This window comes from Geotrypetes seraphini, chromosome 8, assembly GCF_902459505.1.
Source record: "Geotrypetes seraphini chromosome 8, aGeoSer1.1, whole genome shotgun sequence".
Taxonomy (NCBI): domain Eukaryota; kingdom Metazoa; phylum Chordata; class Amphibia; order Gymnophiona; family Dermophiidae; genus Geotrypetes; species Geotrypetes seraphini.
In genome coordinates this window covers 155,607,550-155,630,723 of record NC_047091.1, presented here as the reverse complement: position 1 = coordinate 155,630,723, position 23,174 = coordinate 155,607,550, and the positions used below count along the sequence as shown (strand labels likewise).

At 41.3% G+C, this 23,174-nt stretch overlaps 1 protein-coding gene across 7 annotated transcripts in view; it reads right to left on the bottom strand.

Annotated features, from left to right (window-relative positions):
• Positions 1-23,174, bottom strand: part of CLIP1 (CAP-Gly domain containing linker protein 1) — a 188,891-nt gene that overhangs the window by 63,751 nt on the left and 101,966 nt on the right. For 5 of the 7 annotated variants that reach the window (XM_033954228.1, XM_033954230.1, XM_033954231.1 and 2 more), the window contains 3 exons: positions 22,663-22,828; positions 15,633-15,848; positions 5,890-8,124 (listed from right to left, as the gene is read on the bottom strand). In XM_033954228.1, coding sequence (XP_033810119.1) covers positions 5,890-8,124; positions 15,633-15,848; positions 22,663-22,828 — 2,617 coding nt within the window. The remainder of the gene's footprint in view (positions 1-5,889; positions 8,125-15,632; positions 15,849-22,662; positions 22,829-23,174) is intronic. The other 2 variants (XM_033954233.1, XM_033954235.1) reach the window with 1 other exon arrangement.

Genomic DNA, 23,174 nt, shown 5'->3' with positions numbered 1-23,174 from the left:
TGTTGAAATTGACTGCTAGGAAATTCAGCTCCCCATGAAAAGCAGCAAAAGGAGATGACCAATTACCTCCAAGGTCACAAAAACAGGGCCTCCTGACATAACAGGAGAGAGCCCTAGACTCCTTGCACAATTACATGTAGTGTAAAACCCCTGAATTGGCTATACAAGGAAAGAAGACTTAAAGACAGAGTAGATGATGAAAATCATGAGGTCCTAAAATATCATAAGAAAAATTAGGGGAAAAAAATGGAAAAAAATCCGATGCCTGGCAGTCGAAAGACCCTGAGGCTGTAGAATGCCCATATGAACCCCCCAGACAGAAAATAGATGCAGCAAGCATGAAGACCATGCAAGGAGGTAACAAATAAAAAAGGGAACCTCCATAGAGACTAGAGGAGATCAAAGATATACAAGCTTTGAGAGGCAAACCCTCGCCTGGTACCACTGGAAAACAAAAGACCACTGACGAGTACAAGAATGTAGTCCGACCCTTAGCATAACAGAAACAGGAGAATGCCTATTGTTCAAAAGAAACAACATGTGGAAGATTGAAACAATCTGAAAAAGAAACACTCTCAGAAGAGTGGAGTCAAAAAGTACCTCAAAGAAACACAGACAGGAAAACGGGTACGGAAAATGAAACGGTAAAGAAAATGAGATGGGTGAGAAAAACGTTTGAACCATCTCTCAGGGAAAAAACAACCGGGTAAAAAACCGTATGTTCAGGAATGGAAAAACAAGAAGGCCCTGAAATTGAATAGATGTGGCCAGCACAAGTAGATACCCCATGAATCTGGGAGGAAACAAACCAAAACTGGTAAGGAGAAAGGTTGAAGAACACAGCTCGAAAGCCGTATGAATTGGAGCCTGTAGTGGCTATCCGGAAAATCAGAAAGCAGAGCCATGAGGTCTGAGATCCAGAAAAAACACCATCACCCAATGGCCTTGACAATTAAGAGAAAGACCAGTAAATGAAGAGAACCCTGCAAGGAGAATTAGCAGTAGAAAAACAGAAAGGACTGCCTAAGATCCCATGTAGACTCTCAAAAGAAAACAGAGTCTGAGAACAGGGTGAAAAGATTAAGTGGATAAAGCCTCCACATGAAGAGAACTCAGAGAGGCTAGGCTAATAGGAGTACATAAAAACTGATAAGACAGCCGCCATGCAAGTGAAAACTGCTACACAGATACAGCCAGAGAAACTCACTGGGTCCATAATGGAGAGGAAACATATTCCAGCACAGCCCCAGGAACACCTCCCCAAAACAGACTTATTCAATAACCTATCCTGATGAGTAATGAAAAAAGAGACACTCAGATGCAGACCAGATCCGTAAAAAACAGATCTGCAAAAACAGGTACTGAAATTGAAAAGCGGCTACATGGAATGTGTACACAAATGTATGCCAAGGAAAACCATTCAGGCAGGAGAGGGATCTAGTAAGCCCATTTGGCTAACCGGTCCCTAGCCTTGTCCACTCTACCCAGAAAGACAGAAGCCTACACACTAACCGTGAGAATGAACTCCACCAGGATGGAAACAATGACACATGTTAACCGCTTCAAAGGGCGTGTCAAAAAAGTCCCCATAGAGATCAAGGAAGGGAAGTAAAGGACCCTTGAGATAAGTACAAGGAAGGAAAAGAAATTCCGTAGGAAAAGAAATGACTGTACAAAGTCAACTCCCAAAAGAATGCAGTTACAGAAAATTCCCTAATGGATCTGTAAAAAAAATAACATGTCATGCAAATATGAAGGTGTTGCGAACCCACTCAAGGGAAAAAGCACATGTGATGAAAAAGCACCCACCACTTCAGAGAGAGATGGGGCGTAGTTCCAAAAGACACCCCAAGCCTCTCAGCCAGTCAAAACCAAGACCATGAAGGAATCGATACAACACCGACACTGGTAGCTGCAAGGACAACTAGTGTCACGGGATAGGAGTCAACAAAAGCAGAGAAGACTCACGTGAAAATATCCCCGGAATCAAAAAACTGAACCGGGCAGCACTAGAAGAGACAGTGTCAACAGGGCTGAGTACCCAAACAACTGGAACACAAATGAACATGTCGATGTCGATAAGAAAGTCCGACCTCGACTTGGATGTTGATATGGACTGCGACATCGATCAGAACGGACGACAATAACATGGCGTTGATAGAGAAGTCGACATCGAGCAGGAAGGTTGACACCCATTAGAGTGTGTGGCGCAGTGGTTGAAGCTACAGCCTCAGCACCCTGGGGTTGTGGGTTCAAACCCCGTGCTGCTCCTTGTGACCCTGGGCAAGTCGCTTAATCCTCCATAGCCCCAGGTACGTTAGATAGATTATGAGCCCACCGGAACAGATTGGGAAAATGCTTGAGTACCTGATTGTAAAACCGCTTAGATAACCTTGATAGGCGGTATATAAAAAAAAATCCTAATAATAATAATAAATCACCCACAGGAACAGTGAAAACATGCAGATGCCGACTGAAGTCATGGGCATGAAAGAAAGCACTGTTAAAAAGGAAGAACCGGGTACCAATGGTTACAACGCCGATACCAAGGGTCAACACTCCTGAGATGAAAAAAGCCGGTATCAAGGCACACAGCACCACCGGAGAGAAAGGACACCTGTACCATTGGTCCCTGACTGGTACCGATGGTGTCATTCCCAAGCAGAGAGAAAAAGGCACTGGTACCATTGGTCCATGACCGGTACCCATGGTGTCATTGCCAAGAAGAGAGAAAAGGACACCGGTACCGTTGGTCCATGACTGGTACCAATGGTGTCATTGCCAAGCAAAGAGAAAAGGACACCGGTACCGGTTGTTCATGACCTGTACCCATGGTGTCATTGCCGAGAAAAGGATACCGGTACCATTGGTCCATGACCAGTACCCATGATGTCATTGCTAAGCAGAGAGAAAAGGACACTGGTACCATTGGTCCATGACCGGTACCCATGGTGTCGGTCCAGAGTAGAAAGAAAAAAGCACCGGCACCCAGGGCCCATGACCGGTACCATCGGTGCCGCTCCTGGAGGAGAAAGAAAGAACACCGGTACCCATGGTCCCCGACCGGTACCATTGGTGTTGTTCCAGAGCAGGAAGAAAAGAACACCGTTACCCTTGGTCGATGACCGGTACCATAGGTGTGACTCTCTAGAATAGAAGAAAAGAACACCAGTACCTTTGTCTCATGATCGGTACCATCGGTGTCACTTCACGCTTCCAAGATGAACATGCCCATATCAAGACAGTCATCGACATCGAAGCGGAGCCAGATATAGGGCTGAAAAAAGGTCGGAAGGACTTGACTCACTGTTACAATGACCAAGGTCGGCAGGATTAGGCTCACTGCTACAATGAACTGAAGCCCAAAGGAGAAAAACAACTTACCAAAAGAAGATCACCAACGGTGCGGACTGGAGAATCGGTGCCATGAAGTACGCTGGGTACCGGATCACCAGCGTCGACTGGTGCAGGATTCCTGGCGGCATCGACTGGAAACTGCTTCTGGAGAATACACATGAAAATGCACTGAAGAGGAAAAAAGCAAGGGAAGAAAAAATCGGCAAGGCCGAGGGCTCGACATTGCTAAAATAACAGAAGGATGTCAGTGAAGACAAGTTCCACCACAAAACAACCGCATGAAGGAAGATTGGGCAGGAAAAACCAGCCCCGGACAAGAGCCATGCAGAGGGGAGAAAATAAAATGGCGAGTCATAAGGCCCCACAAGGACAAACCGACAACGGTAAAGAAAAAAATAAAGTTTAATTGTTTTTTGAGGTTTTTTTAAATATAGTATGAATTTATGAAAGAAATAAAAGAAGAAACTGACAAAAAGTCAATAAACCGCGAGAGCAGGAAGGCAGCGAATGAAAAATTTTCAACAGCCGTTGAAACGTGACTTCTTAGCTCTGCAGAAACTAAGAAACTGAGGGACCACATGCCTACGTCGGGTGGAAGGGCACTCATGCATGTGTGGTGCAGGCGTCAATAACTTTTTCACATTCTTGAAGTGTCCGTACCAGGGCTCCGTCGGTGACATCACCCATCAGTGAGAATATGCTGCCTGCTTGTCCTGGGATAATGTCAGGATCATGTCTCTGGATGAAATTAAACACCGAGTAAACAAGAGCCTAGCAAAATCCAATAGGGCCAGAGGGAAAGTTGACTTTTAGGTAGTGAAAAGATTAGAACATGATTCCAGAAGAGAAAGTCTGTTAAACAGTAAAGAGAGGTAAACATACATATTGAGGATCAAGTAGCCACTTTGCAGATATCCTCAATAGATGCAGAGCAGAAATGAGCCACGGAGGCAGCCACAGCCCTCACATTGTGGGCTGTTACATGGCATTGGAGCGTTAGCTCAGCACGAGTATACCTGAAGGAGATAGTCTGCTAGCCAAGTGGAGATGGTTCTTTTGGAAATGGGAACTCTTAGCCTGTTAAGGTCAAAAGCCACAAAGAGCTAGGAGGATTTCATATGAGGTTTAGTTTGGTCCACATAATATGCCAGAGCACACTTCCAGTCCAAGGTACGAAGCGCTGCTTCTCGAAGATAAGAATGTGGCTTTGGAAAGAAAACAGGCAAAACTCTAGATTGGTTAAGTCGGAATTCCAAGACAACTTTGATGGAAGCAGGCAGGTGTTAGGTGTCATGATCTTTTGTTCACAATTACTGTCATTGTAGTGGGTGCCCTTCAGTTGGAACCTGCAACATAGGCCCTAAATCCAGCTGCTAGATGACTCCTTCTCAGGGACTGTGAACACTGTTTATGCAGCATCCCCAGCCTCAGCCAGCAAAAGGGAGAACACTTAATCAAAGAATCAAACTCAAGTCCTATGTATGATAATGAACAGCACAGTCACTGAGCCACCAAGCCAGGTCATGTTTCTTCTTTCTAAAACAAGATAAAAATTTCCCCCCTCCCAAAATATCAGCAGTACAGTACAAGGCAGTTCTTCAGTTCCAACTATTCTTTATAGACAATTGTCTTTGATATAGATCTTGCAAATATGTCATCAGGTCCTGCTAAGAAACCTTAACAAGACAATACCTACCTCCCTGTATGTAGGTCACCTTGAGTTCAAAGTTGGATAAGAACATAAGAATAACCTTACTGAATCAGACCAATGGTCCGTCTAGCCCAGTATCCCGTCTTCACGAAGGCCAATCCAAGTCATAAGTACCTGGAAACCCCCCAAATAGTAGCAGCATTCCATGCCACTGATTCAGGGCAAGCAGTGGCTTCTCCCTTGTCTATCTTAACAGCAGTTTATGGACTTTTCCTCCAGGAACTTGTCCAAACCTTTTTAAAACCAGCTATATTAACTGCTCTAAAATCACATAGCCAAATGAAAAAAAATAAAAAAGAACTATATTTCCATGAAAATTGGATGCCAGAGGACTTGTATGATGCCCCACATATTATCTCTTCTCTTAATAATCACCCTCCACTATGGCTTTCAAAGGAATTTTAAAATCAGATAAGAGGGCTAAGAGAAGAAGATTTTAAACTAGAAGAGATAGCACACAAATTTGTGTGTGTGCATGAAGTTTCTCCTTTAATCTCAATATTTTTTCATCTAGCAATATATATGAACTTATGCAAACTATTCTTTTATTTTTATCCATATTGTGATTTTTTTTATACAGCTAATTTTGAACATTTTAACAAGTTTTTTTTTTAACAATTTTCATTTAGCTGATTCATTCACAATTTATTGGATTATTATATACAGCTTAACAAGATTAATTGTACTGAGAAAGGATTTACATTCAAAATAAATTGAGCTGGCGTGCTAATCATGGTAGTAACAAGTGCAGGCATCAAACTCTGCTGTGATTAGTATTCAGTGTTAGTAACTAAACTATATTTGTGCAATATGTTCAATACCTCTGTCTCTTTCATTAATGTGTGGCATTGGAGTGCCTCAAATTCTTTTAACTGCAAAGCAAGTTCTTCCTTTTCTTTCAGCAAAGCCTGGGATTTGCTCCGCTGCTCTTGTAGCTCTGCCCCAATATCACTGTTGCTTTTAGAAAAGAGAGATAGCTCCTCACATAGCATCATGTTCTTTTCAGTCAGCTTTTCTTTTTCTTTCTGAATCTCTTCTTTATCTTGTAGCAGTTTTTCATGAGCAGCGAGAAGATCCTGGTGGATCTGCAGTGTCTTAGCTTGCTGAGACTTTGCCACTTCCTGGCTGTTCCGCAAATCCTCCAGGATCCCAGAGAGACTGCTGTGTGCATCTTGCAGCTCTGCATTAGATTTCACTAGTGACGCATACTCACTTTTCAGTGCCTCGATGCTAGATGTCAATTCTTCTCTCTCACAAGCCAGCCCTTCCTTGTCTTTCAAAATTTCTTGTAGCTGAGAATCAGCTTTTACTTTTTCGCAAAGCAGCTGCTGTTTTTGAGATAGAAGGTCTTCCATACGTGCAGTCAACTCTTCTTTTTCTTTTACTGCCAAGTCAAACCTGTATCGAAGATCTGAGAGTTCTAGAAGCAGATGCTTTTTTTCTGCTCCAACAACTTCAGTTTCTTTTGTCAGCTTTTTCTGTACAGTTTGAAGTTCTACCTGTAATTTTGTACATTCTTCTTGTACATCAACCACATTTTTGGCCAAGTTTTCCTTCTGGGAACAACACTTCTCATAATCAGCCATTAAAATTTCCTTCTGATGCAAGATATTAGCACGTGCTGATTCTAAATTAACTTTGGCACTTCGAATGTCTTGAAGGAGTGTTGAAAGATTGGAATTAGAAGACATAAGTTCTTCTTTTTCCTGCATTGCTATTTGAAGACTTTTGGTTTTGATCTCAATGTCACCCATGAGCTGTGCATTCTGCTGCACCAAGGTTTTATTAGTGGCAGCTTCACGCTCAAGCTTCACGTTTAGGTTGGTTATCTCAGTTACAAGAGACCGTTTATCATCTAGGAGCTCTGTGTGCTTGGTTTCTAAAGCAGCCTTCTCTTCAGAAGTAGTTTCATGCTGCTTTCTAAGCTCAGAAAGCTTTTGACAGGTTAATTCCATCTCTACACGCAAATTATTTATGTCTTCTTTCAGTACCTTCTGAGTAAGAACAGCCTCATTTGAAGACTTCTGAAGTTTTTCAGCTATTGCTTTATTTTCATGTGAAAGTTCCTCTTTTTCAGCTAACAGTCTATGCTCGGAATAAAGGAGCATTTCCTTCTCTTGCAGCAATTGGATCCGTTCACAGTCTGTTACATTCCTGCTCATCTTAATCTCTTCAAGAAGTTTGACAAGTCCATCACTGGACACTTGAAGCTCTGCATTCTCTCTCACAGATTTGTCAAGCTGCTTATTGATTGCATCAAGCTCTGTTTGCAATGCATCCTTTACCTCATATAGCGCCTGCTTCTCTTTGCAATATTCTTCTAAAGTCATATGCAATTCTTTTTGCTTAATCAGGAGTGCTTGCATTTCTGATCGCAGGCTTTCAGTGGTTTGCAAGAGGTCTTCTCGCTCACGTTTTAAAAGTGCAGCTTCACGTTCAAATTCTAGATGCTTCTCCTGGAAGGAATTCTTTTCTGCAACAGCAACTGCCATGTCTTCTGCCAGTTTTCGGTGCTCTTTTGTCAGCTGTTCGTGGGAATTTCTGAGATTCTGAATGATTTGATCTTTTTCTTCAACAAGACTTGCATTTTCTTTGGCAAGCTTGTTTTTACAGTCCTCCATTTCTTGTTTTTGATCTTTTATTTGAGTATTGATGGCCATTAAAGAAGTCTGCAGATCCTTCTTTTCTAGGGATTCCTTTAGGAGCTCCTGCTTTGCATTTTCAAGTTCTGAATCCTGCTTTGATTTTTCTTTCATCAAGGCTTCTGTTTCAAGGTGCGCTTGCTGGTTTTTATCTTCAGTCTCTTGTATTGCTTTTACAAGCCTTTCATTTTTTAATTGAAGTTCTTCATTTTGTGACAAGAGCTGTGCCTGGTCTTGCTGCAAGAATGGAAGTTGATGTTCCAGCTCTAAAAGCTTTGCTACCAAGGAATCTCTCTCTAATTTTAAAGCATTTCCCTTCTGGGTCAGACTCTCCTTCTCTGAATTCAAACCCCTCATCTCTTCTGATATTAGTTCAAGCTCTCTTTTGGCTGATGCTAACTCACAGGTTAAAGACTAAAGAAATAAAGTTGGGAAGAAGGGAAACAAAAGCAGACAAATGAGAAAGCATGGCTTAAGCAAAGAGATTATATTATATAGAGAATATGCATATATTGATGCACAAGTGACTTACTGATCTTAGCTATATGGGATTTCAGCTGCATGAAAAATGCTGGATTTTCATAAAAGCCAGATCTCTTAAAGAAAACAAGAAGATTCTCCATTGAGACTATTATGCATCTCATTAACGTTAACTTATATTATCAAGTGGATCTTCCATTTATAATGCATTTAAATAAAAATTTAGCACCTTAGGGAGGCTTTTTACATCAAGTACAAGTGAGAACAAATTGAAGGGCTCAGTTCAACAGAAAATAAGTTTTTTTTAATATTTTTGCTACAAATATGAAGAGCAGTCATAAAGCACCATTGATAAAGGTAGGGGAGTCATTTACTAAATGTTACAGCATGTTATTTGTCAAAGGGCCCATTTTATTCCTATAGCTTTGCAACAGATGTGTGTATTAACAGTTAGAATATGATGCCTCACATATGTTGAATTGGTAGGATACCTACCAGCAAGCAAGGCACCTAATACAACCAGCCACGCTTCAGGGATACTACTATACTTCAATTGTAAACTTTACCATTAACAAAAGGGTGTGTTATGCAAAGATATGAAAGAGAGATTAAGTTTTTACCTTGATAATATCTTTTCCAGCTGAACCTTAGAGTACTCTGTCCATTTTCACAAGCATATTGCAGAAAATGTCAATCACAGCTTTTGAAACCTCCTCCTTCTCCCAGGAGTCTCCTGCAAGAGCTCTAGAGTAAAAGACAGGAGAAGGAGGGACATGGGGAATCTCCCCAAAACCAAGGTTCTGATCTGCTCATATTATGTTACAATAGTCAATAATGAAACTGTAATTGCATAAATGAACGAATATTACCACTGAACAGTAAAAACATCAACAGTCGGAACATTAGTGGAGCTCAATTATCTCTTTGGATTCTATTTACAAACTGATTCTGAACCCATAGTCTGACTGGCAGATGAGTCTTAGCTATAGGGAGGACCATGAAGCATGAAGCATAAAGCAGAAATAGGCGTACCAGAAATTATCGGGCAGGGGGGGTTCAGCATACCATTCCTATCTACTGGAAAAGATATTATCAAGGTAAGAACCTAATCTCTTCTTCCCATGCAACAGGAATGGTATGTTGAACCTTAGGGATGTACCTAAGCAGTCCCCAAGTCCTGGATGGGAGAGAGAAGCCTGCTTTCAGTACTGAGAATCCAAAACTGGAATCCTCTTGCACTGCCACAGCTACCCTATAGAATTTATTGAAAGTGTGTAGGGAAGACCATGTCGCAGATCTACATATTGTGACAAACCCATGGCCAGCTTTGTCCCTGTGATTGATAAAAGCAGAACACAGTCCCTGAACAGGAGAGCTGACTAGGTTAAAAGCAATGAGATAGACTACCCCTCAGACAGTGAGGTAGAGAAGGAAGGGTATGAGCCTAAAGTTATTCAGCAGAAAGTGCCATACCAGTATAAAGATCCCAGAAAGCCTTCTAAGACTTTTACTGCTTGAACCTGAAAGGTCTTCCTCTTTCCTGAGGAAGCCACGCCGGCAGGCTGGAGTAACACAGCGCTAAGCTGCCTGCAAGTCTAAGCAGGGGTTAGCCATGTGACAATATCTCTTCCAGAGGTATTGCCCTCGATTCCACCCAAGAGGCCATCATTCCTCTGGTTGAATGTACTTTCAATGACACCGGTGTTTGTTTGCTGCAGACAATGTAGGTGGAGGAGATCACTATTTGAATTCACTGGGAAATGGTTGCCTTGGAGGCTTGTCTGCCTCGGGTTGACTCTCTCGTTAGGACAATTAGATGGTTCAATAGAAAAAACTCATTAGTCATTAGAACTCTGCGGATGTCCAGCAGCTTTAAAGCCTTGTCTTTCTTCTTAGAACCTGTAAGTTGAAAGGCTGGTAGCCGGACTTCTTGGCTGGTGTGAAATGCTGAAACAACCTTTGACAAAAAGAAAGGTACTGTATGCAAGGTCACTCTCGTTTCCTTGATCCTCAGAAACAGTTTCATGCACGACAAAGCTTGCAATTCTGAGACTCTTCTGGCTGTGGTAATTGCAACTAGGAACACTACTTTGATCATAAGATCCATGAGGGAAGCTTCCTCTACAATCCATCCCAGACTCTACAAAGTTTACACAACTGCCACAACTGCTCTTTCTCCCTCTTCTTGAGAGGGGCTCTGATGAGCCACTCATCTAGATAAGGATGAACCAGTCAGCCTGCCCTGCGGAGATAAGCTGTTACTGCCACCATCACCTTGGTGAACATCCAGGGTGACGTTGCCAGCCCAAATGGTAGCGCTGACAGCTAATAGTGATTTTCCAACATGTGAAATCTCTGAAACTTTCTGTGTGTCAGGAAAATTGGAATGTGGAGATAAGCCTCTGTCAAATCCAGGGCGGCCAGAAACTCTCCCAGCAGGATTGCTGCAATGACAAATCTCACCATCTTCATCTGGAAACATGGAGCTCTCAGGACAACATTGAAATGTTTGAGATCCAGAATGAGCCTGCAGTCATTGGACTCTTTCTTGGGCACGACAAAGTATATTAAGTATCTGCCCGAGTCATAGTGCTCTTCTGGAATTAGTTCTATGGCTTGAATATTTAGCAATCTGTTTAACATTGCCCATATTCGATTGGCCACTGGAGAATCCACAAACCAGTCAGACAGAGGTATGCAAACTATCTTGTAACCTTCTCTGATAATATCCAAGACCCAAAGATCTTTTCTTATACTTTCCTAGGCCTCCAGAAAGTCCGAGAGCCAACCTCCATGGAGGAGCTCCACTCCCATAGAAGACGCACTCTGAGGATTCTTAGAGATGTGAGCCAAGGGTCACTCTTCAGTGGACCTAAATTGTGTATTTTGGCCTTGCGCATACGCCTGCCAGAGCAGATTAATGGGATAAAGGCCTTAGTAGGCAACTCTCCTTCCCCTTTAGGAGAGAGGAAACACCTCTTTGGGTGCGGAGCCTCTGTGCCAGTTTGGCACGCTGTACCACTGTTCCAGAGCTCCTGGGAAAATTTTTGCTTCTCTAACAGACTTAAAAGCCATGGGCCACATGGGAGCTAAACTTGAAGTTCCCGCCTACCTGCTTCACTCAATGAGATATGTGGTGCAAGGGTGCTCTTCCACTGCCCATCCTTCGCAAAACAAGGCATGATATAGAAGTATTAGAGTCAGAGGACTCCATCCCTGGCACTTTAGAAGCAAAATCAGGTGTTTTGAAGAAATTTGAGAACTTAGAAAAAAATCTAGAAAATCCAAGATAGCTGCCACTGGTGAATTTTAGTGCTAGAAAATATCTTAAAATCACCTCAGGACTGACCAAAAACCTCAAAAAAACAGGATTTTAGGGGAGAGGGACCGAGGCCCTAGCTGTAGATACAGTTAAAACAGCAGTCTCAAACTCGTGTCGTCCCCCCTCCCGGGTGCTATTTTGCGGCCCGGCGCCGATGACTTGCAATTTCCTGCTGCTGTTGCATATGCCGGGACTCCTGCCTTCGCGTATCTGCCGGTTAACAGTTAAAGGAAAGATTTATAGACTATAAAGAGTTTTACCTCATGCAAAATTGTCATTTCTTTAATAAGACATTAACTATTTTTTTCTGCAGCCCTCCAAGTACCTACAAATCCAAAATGTGGCCCTGCCAAGGGTTTGAGTTTGAGAGCACCGAGTTAAAAACAGCTTTTGAAGGCCCTCCCCCTGATTTTTCCCATAGGCTGTCACAACCTTACTCACAGATCATGTGCTGGGGAAATGGTGCTGCTGCTGCCCACTTCAGCTCCTCTCAGGTGTGGCTCTTCTAGGAGAGATCCTCTGCTTTCAGTCACTCAGCCACTTTGTTGGGATCTTCGGGCTGCTGGTTGAACCTCCATGGCTGACCCTCAACCCCCCCTCCCCTAGACCTCTGATAAAAAAGAGGAGGAGACAAAATGCAGCCAGCACCCTGAGTGCCTGAAGGAATGCCATTATCGCCTAAACAGCCTGTGCTCCAGACTCTGACCACGTCAAATGGGCAAGTAAACACTAGGGGAACAGACACTGAGCTCCACTAATTTTCAGCAGGCTGGTTTGAAACAGGTCTCCCCTGGATACACCAGCCAGCTGCAAATTTAAAATCTGCTCCTCTTCACGCAAGCAGAGTAGAACTTTATCAAAAGGGATCTCTGATTTCATGGAAAAGACCTGTGACTAGAGCAAAAAAACCACAAAACTATTGCAAAATAAAAAAAAGAAATAAACCAAGCAGATCAGAAAACACCTTTCATGTTTGCCTGCAGAAACAGAAAGCTATACAGTATATAAAGGTATGCAGGTAAAAGATCCAAAACACCGCAATAAAACTTAACATCTTACACTACCCCACTCCCCTGGACACATATCTCTCAATCAAAATCGGTTAGTAGTTCCAACATTTAGAGATATTTTTCTAGATTCTATTGTAAGATGCTTAGTTACTATGTGATTTGCAGGATATCAAGAAAACAAACTTGAAACTGGAGGGGGCAGCAGGCACCTGGGAGGAGGAGGAGGTTTCAAAAGCTGTGATTGATATCTTTCTGCAGTATGTTCGCGAGAATGTACAGAGAACCCTAAGATTCGGCATACCATTTCTATTGCACTGGAATATACTACTTAAAGAACACAGAGAGAGGCGAGTGACTCTGATTTCACTTTAAGACTTTAAAAAGAGAATTAATGTCCTGACCAACTTTTTGAGACAGCTCAGTCAACATTATGGATCTACAGAATTAAATTACGCTATACATTCTCAAAGAAAAAAATGCACCGTGAGATTTTCTCTTTGTTTTGGGGGGCTTGGTATATGCCAGCCAAACGTCCATTCCTGATTTGAAGCCTGTGTGGTGCATATCTAGGAATCTCAAATGACCACAGCGCCTCCATTATAAAGCTCTTCAGAGAACTAAGGAGCACTCACATTGAACCATAAATGCATTCCTAAAATCTGTTGCAAAGAGTATTTTCAATTTAATCATTTATTAAAATAATCAGATCACCCTTGGGAGAGAACCACCAAAGCAATGTACAGTCACATAAAGAATGTTTTACAAAGTATTTCCTGCCATGCATGCCTACTGCATTTAGAGTTCTGTATCTTCTAATAGTAATCAATCTTCTGAGCAGAACTGAACTCATGTGCAGCCACGTATGCAATTAAACTAAACTAAACCTTAGGTTTGTACACCGCGCCATCTCCGCAAGCGCAGAGCTCAGCACGGTTTACAGAAGTTAAGAGGAAAGGAACTACAATGAAGGGATATAGGAGAGGGACTGAGAAGATAGAGAGGGACAGGGTACTAGAGAACGGGAGGTGATTAGATTTTTGAAAAGAGCCAAGTTTTCAAGTGTTTGCGGAAGGATTGGAAGGAGCTAGAATTTCTGAGCGGGGATGAGAGGTTGTTCCAGAGTTCTGTGGTTCTAAAGGGGAGGGATGTTCCAAGTTTTCCTGCGCGGGATATACCTTTCATAGAGGGGAAAGATAGTTTCAGTTTTTGGGAGGGTCTAGTGGAGTGTGGGTTTGAGGAATTCCAAAAGAGTGGGATAACGGGAGGAAGAACACCATGTAGAATCTTGAAGGCTATGCAGGCACATTTATAGAGGACTCTGGAGTATACTGGGAGCCAGTGAAGCCACAGCAACATAGTTCTGTGCTCAAATGCTAAGTTATTTTCACTGTTTCAAGATTTTACACTATAAGAAACAAGGAAATACGCATTTGCCCTCTTAAACCAAAAAGACGTACCTTTTGGGAATATGTAAGCACTTTGATAGGACAACCAGGGTACTTCACTGAAACATACAATTAAGAGACTTGCTACTGAACCAAGTGAATACCAATTTAACTGATCCATAATATAAACTAGCGCTATTAATCTAACATACTCAACTGGATTTACTGATGCTCATATCCTTCCTCTGAATGATGACTGTATTTTTATTTTCTTGGTGAACTGTGCCCAGTATTAATAAATACAATTTCAGGAGTGTGTATTATTTGATTAACCAGTATTCCAAAATAAAAGAAGTCACGGAAGTGTTCAATTCAGTTATCAAATACCTGAATCCAGCAAAGAAACGCAAAGAAATCCCTGAAACATATTTTTGAAATTACAATCTGTTACAGTCAATTGATAACTTAACAAAACACAACCTTGCCAATGAATATTAAACATTTGATAAATTACTGTACTTTTTAAACTTGTTAAGCAATGTAGATCAACTTAAAATACCCATAGCTGCAAATTTATTTTCTAACACTACTTTACGAAGGACAGAAGGTTGATATTTGACTATGGGGCTCATTTTCAAAGCACTCAAGTCACACAAAGTACCATACTATGGAACTTTGTGCGTCTATATGCTTTGAATATGAACCCCTATATCTTTTATGCATCAATTTATACATATAGTAGTCTGCTAATGCATAAACAAAATAAAGTATGTAAATGAATGCAATGAATGAAAGACAAGCTGCAACAAGGAAGCAAAACAAGTGGTATAAATCTTCAATAGATAAAAATATGATTGTTCAAAATGTAATAAGTACACAAAATAAAGAAAAAGGTTCCACTATAAATATTAGATTTAAAAAGAAAACTAGAAGTCTAACTGAGTCAGCCTTGTAACTGTCTACCTGAGCCAGATGTACTATGCATTATTGCTATGATATTGCCATGATTTGTTTAAATAATTTCAGCTAGGGTTTTTGTTTTTTTCGCTCTGCATTTTATTATTTTATTGTACTTTTATTTTCGTATTAGATAGAATTTTATTCCATTTATATCTAATCTTCTATTTCTGCATCGCTCATACCTAGGTAGGCTCAAGGCGACTTAAAGAGGGGGGTGAGGCAGGAGAATGGGTGGGAGAAGAGAAGAGGGTAGGAAGGGGTAGGGACAGGGGTGGAGGGGGTTGGAAAGGATATGTTTTACTATATTTATATTGATGTTATGTAAGTTGACTATTACTTGCCTTAGACAGTCTTTGCAAATGCAACAAATGAGATTAAATAAAAAACTGACAAAATTGGGGAAAACCCTTAGTACATCTGGCCCTCCATGTAGTAATCCAGGAGAATCAAACAATACCTGAAACTTCTGGTATCTGCATTCATATAGAACCGATTTGATAAAATGGAATTAATCACTTTCTAGTCTCTAATGTTTAAGGCAGCAAAATAGAGACTCTGGGTATATATAAAACCAAACTTTTTTCCAAGAAGAAAGAGCTACCTGTCTATAAATGAATTTTAACGGTAAGAATTTTAGTCCACTTGCACATTTCAAATGGAAGCTCTACATAGAAACATGAAATATAGGTAAACTCTAGTACCTTTTCTACGTGCATTTATCAACATATCTAAAAACAGAATATGGCTTATGAACATCTTGCCTACCTTGCCCTCTTTGACTTGCTTTTCTAGCTCCTCAATTTGCTTTTCATGGTCGCTGGTCCTCTTTTCTGCAGCCTTTACCATCTCTTCAGCTTCCTGCATGCTCAGCTTTACTTTAGCAAGTGCCTCACTGTGCTGAGTGGTCATCTCAGAAATGGCTTTTTCATGCAGGATTTGCACCTCCTTCTTTTGATTAAGGTTTTTTTCAATTTGGTTTTCCTGTAATAGTTTCAAGTTTCAAGCTTATTAAGGTTTTGATAAATCGCTTATCTATGAAAATCAAGGCGGTGTACAAAAAATTATAAAGGAAGAAAAATAAAGTGGTAATAAAAACCAAACATTATTACATAAGAAATATAACATTACACGTGAAACGGAAGGGAAGAAGGGGCGAGGAAACACAAAAGGAGGGGAAAATATAATATGCCATATAAAATAGTTCATCAGAATCCTAATGATCATTATAAGATATTCAAGTTAGTTTGGGGCCCATTGATATCTTTTGGGATTCGTTATAGTTGTCTTTTATCTGTTGGTATAATACACATACATCTGGGGGGGAGAGGATGGGGAGGGGGTATATATTTTGTGTGATTTTATTCTCTGATGAAAATGTTGGTTGGGTGGGGGGTTTATTGCTGTATGGAAACTGATTGTATGTGCATATATGATTATTATTATTTGTATGTATATTGTATTGCATTTTTTGGCAGCTTTGAAAACTCAAAGATTTAATAAAAAAAAAAAAAAAAATTAAAAGAATCCTAATGATCATAAATATCTTTGAATAAGAAGGTTTTAAGTTCTGATTTGAATTTAGAAAAGGAGTCCTCAACACTCAAGCTTTGCCAATTCGGATTGCCCTTCCAAGTTGATAGACACTATGTTTGCTACAGCAATCGTACACATTCTCAAGAACTGGAAATCAGCCTCTTTGTTGGATTATACCTTCTGGTGAAATTTGCTTTGTACATACAATAAATTCGAACAATATGCATTTGAAAAATGCTACATTTCTAGGTCATCACTTCATGTTTCCTCTACCATATCGCCATGGAAGTATCTTGCTCAATGCCTACAGACTGCTTCGTGACCATGTCAGCTTTCTGTTATTTTCTGTTTTTCTCTTTATATTGTATATTGATAATTATCAATGATTGCACTTATCATACCTTAATTTCTGTTATTGTTCAAAACCCTCCAATAAAAAGTTTGAACTGGAGATAAGGAGTCCTGATGTCTGGGTTGAATAGGAAGGGCATTATTCCATAAGGATGGTGCTACTACGGAGAAAACTGATTTATGGGTGGTGTCGCAGACAATGTTACTCAATGAAGGAACAGAAACAAGGCAATGATCTGAAGAACGTAGAGGCCTAGAAGCAGAGTAAGGAATGATCAATCTATCGATGAAAGTAGGAAAGCGTGCAGATTTTGTCTTGAATTTCAGAAGTAGAATTTTGAACGTTATACGGTGTGAGATTGGTAAGGAGCACGTTTACTAAGGTGTGCTAAGCAATTTTCTTGGGGTTCTGTGCACCAACCATTAGTGCTAGCCCATGCTAACATCTAGCATGCATTAGTCAGTGCAATAAAAGTGGGGCGCCAACTGCTTAGCACAGGATGGGGTGGAGAGTGGGTGAGATATGAGTGGGGATATGGTGTGGGCTGCAAATTGTAGTCAGCACATAGTAGAAAACATGAGCTAACTATCCCAATGTAAGGTTAATGTAGGTTCCTCTAATAGCACCTTGATAAGTAGCATTAGGTGCATATGCTCTCATAGAGCATGAAAATAAGGTGCATTAGAGATCATGCCTGTGCAGAAACTGCAAGGAGTATCCTGGACATGTTCCCAACAGTTACTGCAGGGCCTTTACACATAAGATGGGTTACTTGTGGCTGTTGACATAGAGAATGACACAGGGAAAAAATTTGTCCCCGTCCCAGCAGGAACTCAGTTTCCCTATCCCGTCCCCACGAGTTTGTCACTGTCCCTGTCTCATTCCTGTAAGCTCTGCCTTAACCGCACAAGGCTCAAACACTTATGATTTTAAATTTGAGGCTTGTGCAGCTGAGGATGGAGCTTGAAGGAATGGGGCAGGGACAGGAAAAGAACTTGTGGGGATGGGACGGGAAAATTAGTTCCTGTGGGGAACGAAGGAAAATTTGTCCCCGTGTCATTCTCTGTTAACACATGTTAATTGCAAACACCTAATGCTTTTTAGTAAATATGTCCCATAGGAAGTAATATGCTAAACCTCCCTCTTACACAATAGGTCCTTCTTATTTTCTCTAGCTCCTATTAGAAACCTAAGAAGAAAAAATTAAAAAAAAAAAAAAAAAAATTTAAATTGAATCAGGTTGGGCAGACTGGATGGACCATTCGGGTCTTTATCTGCCGTCATCTACTATGTTACTATGTTACTATATTAATAACAATCTCTAGTATTTTCTTTGATTGCCCCCTTTCTGTCTGATCTCCTCTGGAAAAACTGACTACTTTGTATCCAATTGCTGTAACAGAAGGAAATATTTCCTTTGGTGACATCCAGTGGCCAAACTCAGGGTGCATACAAGATAAATTCCAGAGCGGGCTTGTCCAAATTTAGTTCTGCAGGCTGCAAGCAGACAAGGTTTACAGGATATTCCTAATGAATATGCATGAGAAAGATCTGCATACAATGGATATAGTGGGCATGCAAATCTTTCTCATGCATTTTCATTAGGAATATACTGAAAACCTGGTCTGACTACAGCCCCCAAGGACTGAACTTGACAAACCTGTTCCAGAAGGAGCAGCATTTAGTGGTCTCTATCTGAGAACTATTGCTGGAAAAGCAACTATTGCAGGAAAGGCAACTACGAAGCAATGAGGGAAATGGTAAGGAAGAAACTTAGGATCACTTCAAAAAAATGGTAGAACATGCCTGGTCTTTTTTCAAGGACACGGTGAGCGAGGCGCAAAATCTGCATATCCCCAGATTCAGAAAGGGGTGCAAAAAGAGTCGAACAAAAGACCCGGTGTGGATAACTAAAATAGCAAAGGAAGCAATAGGCAATAAGAAAAATTCATTCAGGAAATGGAAAAAGGACAAAACTGAGGAGAACTGGAAAGAGCACAGGAAGTATCAAAAAGAATGTCACCGTGTGGTTCGAAAAGCCAAAAGAGAGTATGAAGAGAGGCTAGCCAGGGAAACATGAAATTTCAAACCGTTCTTTAGATATGTTAAAGGGAAGCAGCCGGCTAGGGAGGAGGTGGGACCGCTGGACGACGGAGACAGGAAGGGAGTGGTGAAGGAGGAGAAAGAAGTCGCGGAAAGACTTAACATGTTCTTTTTGTCTCTATTTACAATCGAAGACACAACAAACATACCAGAACCTGAGCAATTCTTCAATGGAAATCAAGCAGAAAAATTAACATCCATGGAAGCGAGCCTTGAAGATGTGCGCAGGCAGGTAGGAAAACTAAAAACTGACAAATTCCCGGGTCTGGAGGGAATCCATCCAAGGGTTCTGAAGGAATTAAAGGAGGAGATAGCGGAACTACTGCAGCAAATTTGCAACCTATCCCTGAAAACAGGCGTGATCCCGGAGGATTGGAATATAGTCAACGTCACGCCCATCTTTAAAAAGGGATCAAGAGGTGACCCGGGAAACTACAGACCGATGAGTCTGACCTCGGTTCCGGGGAAAATGGCGGAAGCACTGATAAAAGAAAACATCGATGAACATTTTGAAAGAAACGAACTTCTGATAACCAGCCAACATGGTTTCTGCAGGGGGAGATCGTGCCTAACTAACTTATTGCACTTCTTCGAAGGAATTAACAAAAGGATGGACGGAGGAGACCCCATAGACATCATCTACCTAGATTTCCAAAAAGCCTTTGACAAGGTGCCTCATGAACGTCTACTCTGGAAACTGAAGAACCATGGGGTGGACGGAGACGTACATAGATGGATCAGAAACTGGTTGGCGGGTAGGAAACAGAGGGTAGGGGTGAAGAGCCAGTACTCGGACTGGAGGAGGGTCACGAGTGGTGTTCTGCAGGGCTTGGTGCTCGGGCCGCTGCTATTTAATATATTCATAAATGATCTAGAAACAGGGATGAAGTGTGAGATAATAAAATTTGCAGACAACACCAAACTATTTAGTGGAGCTCGGACTAAAGAGGACTGCGAAGAATTGCAAAGGGACTTGAGCAAACTAGGGGAATGGGCGATGAGGTGGCAGATGAAGTTCAAAGTTGAAAAATGTAAAGTATTGCATGTGGGAAGCAGAAACCCGAGGTACAATTATACGATGGGAGGGATGTTATTGAATGAAAGTACCCAAGAAAGGGACTTCGGGGTAATGGTGGACTTGACAATGAAGCCGACGGCACAGTGCGCAGCGGCCGCTAAGAGAGCGAATAGAAAGCTAGGTATAATCAAGAAGGGTATTACAATCAGAACGAAAGAAGTTATCCTGCTGTTGTATCGGGCGATGGTGTACCCGTATCTGGAATACTGCATCCAATATTGGTCGCCGTACCTTAAGAAGGATATGACGTTACTCGAGAGGGTTCAGAGGAGAGCGACACATCTGTTAAAAGGGATGGAAAACCTTTCATACGCTGAGAGATTGGAGAAACTGGGTCTCTTTTCCCTGGAGAAGAGGAGACTTAGAGTGGATATGATAGAGACTTACAAGATCATGAAGGGCATAGAGAGAGTAGAGAGGGACAGATTCTTCAAACTTTCAAAAAATGAAAGAACGAGAAGGCATTCAGAAAAATTAAAAGGGGACAGATTCAGAACCAATGCTAGGAAGTTCTTCTTCACCCAAAGGGTGGTGGACACCTGGAATGCACTTCCAGAGGGAGTGATAGGACAGAGCACGATATTGGGATTCAAGAAAGGATAGGATAATTTCCTGAACGAAAAAGGGATAGAAGGGTATAGATAGAGAAATACTATACAGGTCCTGGACCTGATGCGCCGCCGCATGGGCGGACTGCTGGGCACGATGGACCTCAGGTCTGACCCAGCAGAGGCATTGCTTATGTTCTTATGTTATGTTCTTATGATGGGGCAGATGCACTAGCGGGTCATTACAGTTGATGATCTTCCCACTAAATTCTGGGATTTAAATGGAAGTTTGAGGGGTCAATTTTAGCATTGCACTATTGATCAGGATAACTGGGCGCGGTTCATGATTTTGGCTCACACTGGCTTTGCCTGGAAATAATACTGTAGCTGCACTGATTTGCTAGTTTGATGCTGCTCTTAGTGACAGCTAGCCAAAGAATGGCAGTAAAAATCATTATAGAAGTGGTTCCCAAGCCTAATCCTGGAGACACCCCAGCCAGTCAGGTTTTCAGGATATCCACAATAAATATTCATGAGATATTTGCATGCACTTCCTCCACTGCATGCAGATCTCTCATGAATATCCTGATCAATAGTGCAATGCTAAAACTGACCCCTCAAACTTCCAATTAAATCCCAGAATTTAGTGGGAAGATCATCATCTGCCCCATCATTTCTGGGCAAAATGGTGGAAACAATTATAAAAAATAAAATTGTGGAACAAGTAGATAAACAGGATTTAATGAGACAGAGTCAGCATGGGTTCAACCGAGGGAGATTGTGCCTCACCAATTTGCTTGACTTCTTTGAAGGTGTGAATAAACATGTGGATAAAGGTGAGCTGGTTGATATAGTGTATCTAGATTTTCAGAAAGCTTTTGATAAAGTTCCTCACGAGAGGCTCCTGAGAAAATTAAAGTCTCATGGGATAGGTGGCAAAGTTCAGTTCTGGACTAGGAATTGGTTATTGGATAGAAAACAGAGGGTAGGGTTAAATGGTCATTTTTCTCAATGGAGGAGAGTAAACAGTGGAGGGCCGCAGGGATCGATACTGGGACTGGTGCTATTTAACTTATTTGTAAATGATCTGGAAATTGGGACGACGAGTGGGGCAATTAAATTTGCAGATGACACTAAAAAATATTCAAAGTTGTTAAAACACTTATGGATTGTGAAAAATTGCAGGGGGACCTTAGGAAATTGAAAGACTGGATGTCCAAATGGCAGATGAAATTTCATGTGGACAAATGCAAAGTGATGCACATTGGGAAGAATAATCTGAATTACATTTACTGGATGCTAGGGCCCAAGAAAAGGATCTGAGTGTCATCGTAGACAATACGATGAAACCTTCCATCCAATGTGCGGCAGCGGCCAAAAAAGCAAACAGGATGCTCGGAATTATTAAAAAAGGAATGGTTAACAAGACTAAGAATGTTATAATGCCTCTGCATCACTCCATGGTGCGACCTCATCTGGAGTATTGTGTTCAATTCTGGTCTCCTTATCTCAAGAAAGATATAGTAGCGCTAGAAAAGGTTCAAGGAAGAGCGCAATATGGTAAAGGGGATGGAACTCCTCTCGTATGAGGAAAGACTAAAACAGTTAGGGACAGCTGAGGGGAGATATGATTGAAGTCTACAAAATCCTGAGTGCAGTAGAACGGGAACAAGTGAATCGATTTTTCACTCCCTCAAAAATTACAAAGACTAGGGGACACTCGATGAAGTTACAGGGAAATACTTTTAAAACCAATAGGAGGAATTTTTGTTTTCACTCAAAGAATAGTTAAGCTCTGGAACGTGTTGCCAGAGGACGTGGTAAAAGCAGATAGCATAGCTGGTTTTAAGAAAGGTTTGGACAAGTTCCTGGAGGAAAAGTTCATAGTCTGTTATTGAGAAAGACATGGGGGAAGTCACTGTTTGCCCTGGATCGGTAGCATGGAATATTGCTACTCCTTGGGTTTTGGCCAGGTACTAGTGACCTGGATTGGCCACCGTGAGAACAGGCTACTGGGCTTGATGGACCATTGGTCTGACCCAGTAAGGCTATTCTTATGTTTGTAATTTACTTTCAAGACTAATTTTTTGCCTTGTCCATCAGTGTCAATTTTATTCTGACCTATACACAAGAATTTATGTCCTGCATTTTACCATTCATATGTCTTTCATAAAATCTTACCAGTGTTCCAAGCTTGTTTTGCATAGTTTCCAGCTCGGCTTGATGTTTTCTGTGCGTGTCTTGCAGAACCTGCTCAGCTTTGACTGTTAAATTATCCACTGTTTCTTGCAGAGAATTTGCCTTCTCGGCTGCCTTTGAGAATTCTGCTTGCAATTCTTCCAACTTCCTAAATCATTCAATAGGTAAATGGAATTAATCAAGTTGAAAAAGCCAGTGAAGCCTAAATATAATAATTTCAGATCAGCAAAAACTGTAAATAAGTATATTTTTGGACTGTTTCATGGTAGTCCTATTAATAAGTTTCAATTTACTGATTTTGACTTTACCTCATTCATTGTATTTATGTTTATATTTGGTCTTTTCACTACTGTTACACTGTTAACAGCGGGATCTGGATAGCTCCCATTACCGCCCATACACCCACCCAAACACCCTATACCTTATTCTAATAACTGAGTTCACACACAAAATTTGGAATATAGCCGCAGCTCAATTTATTAATTAAAACAGCA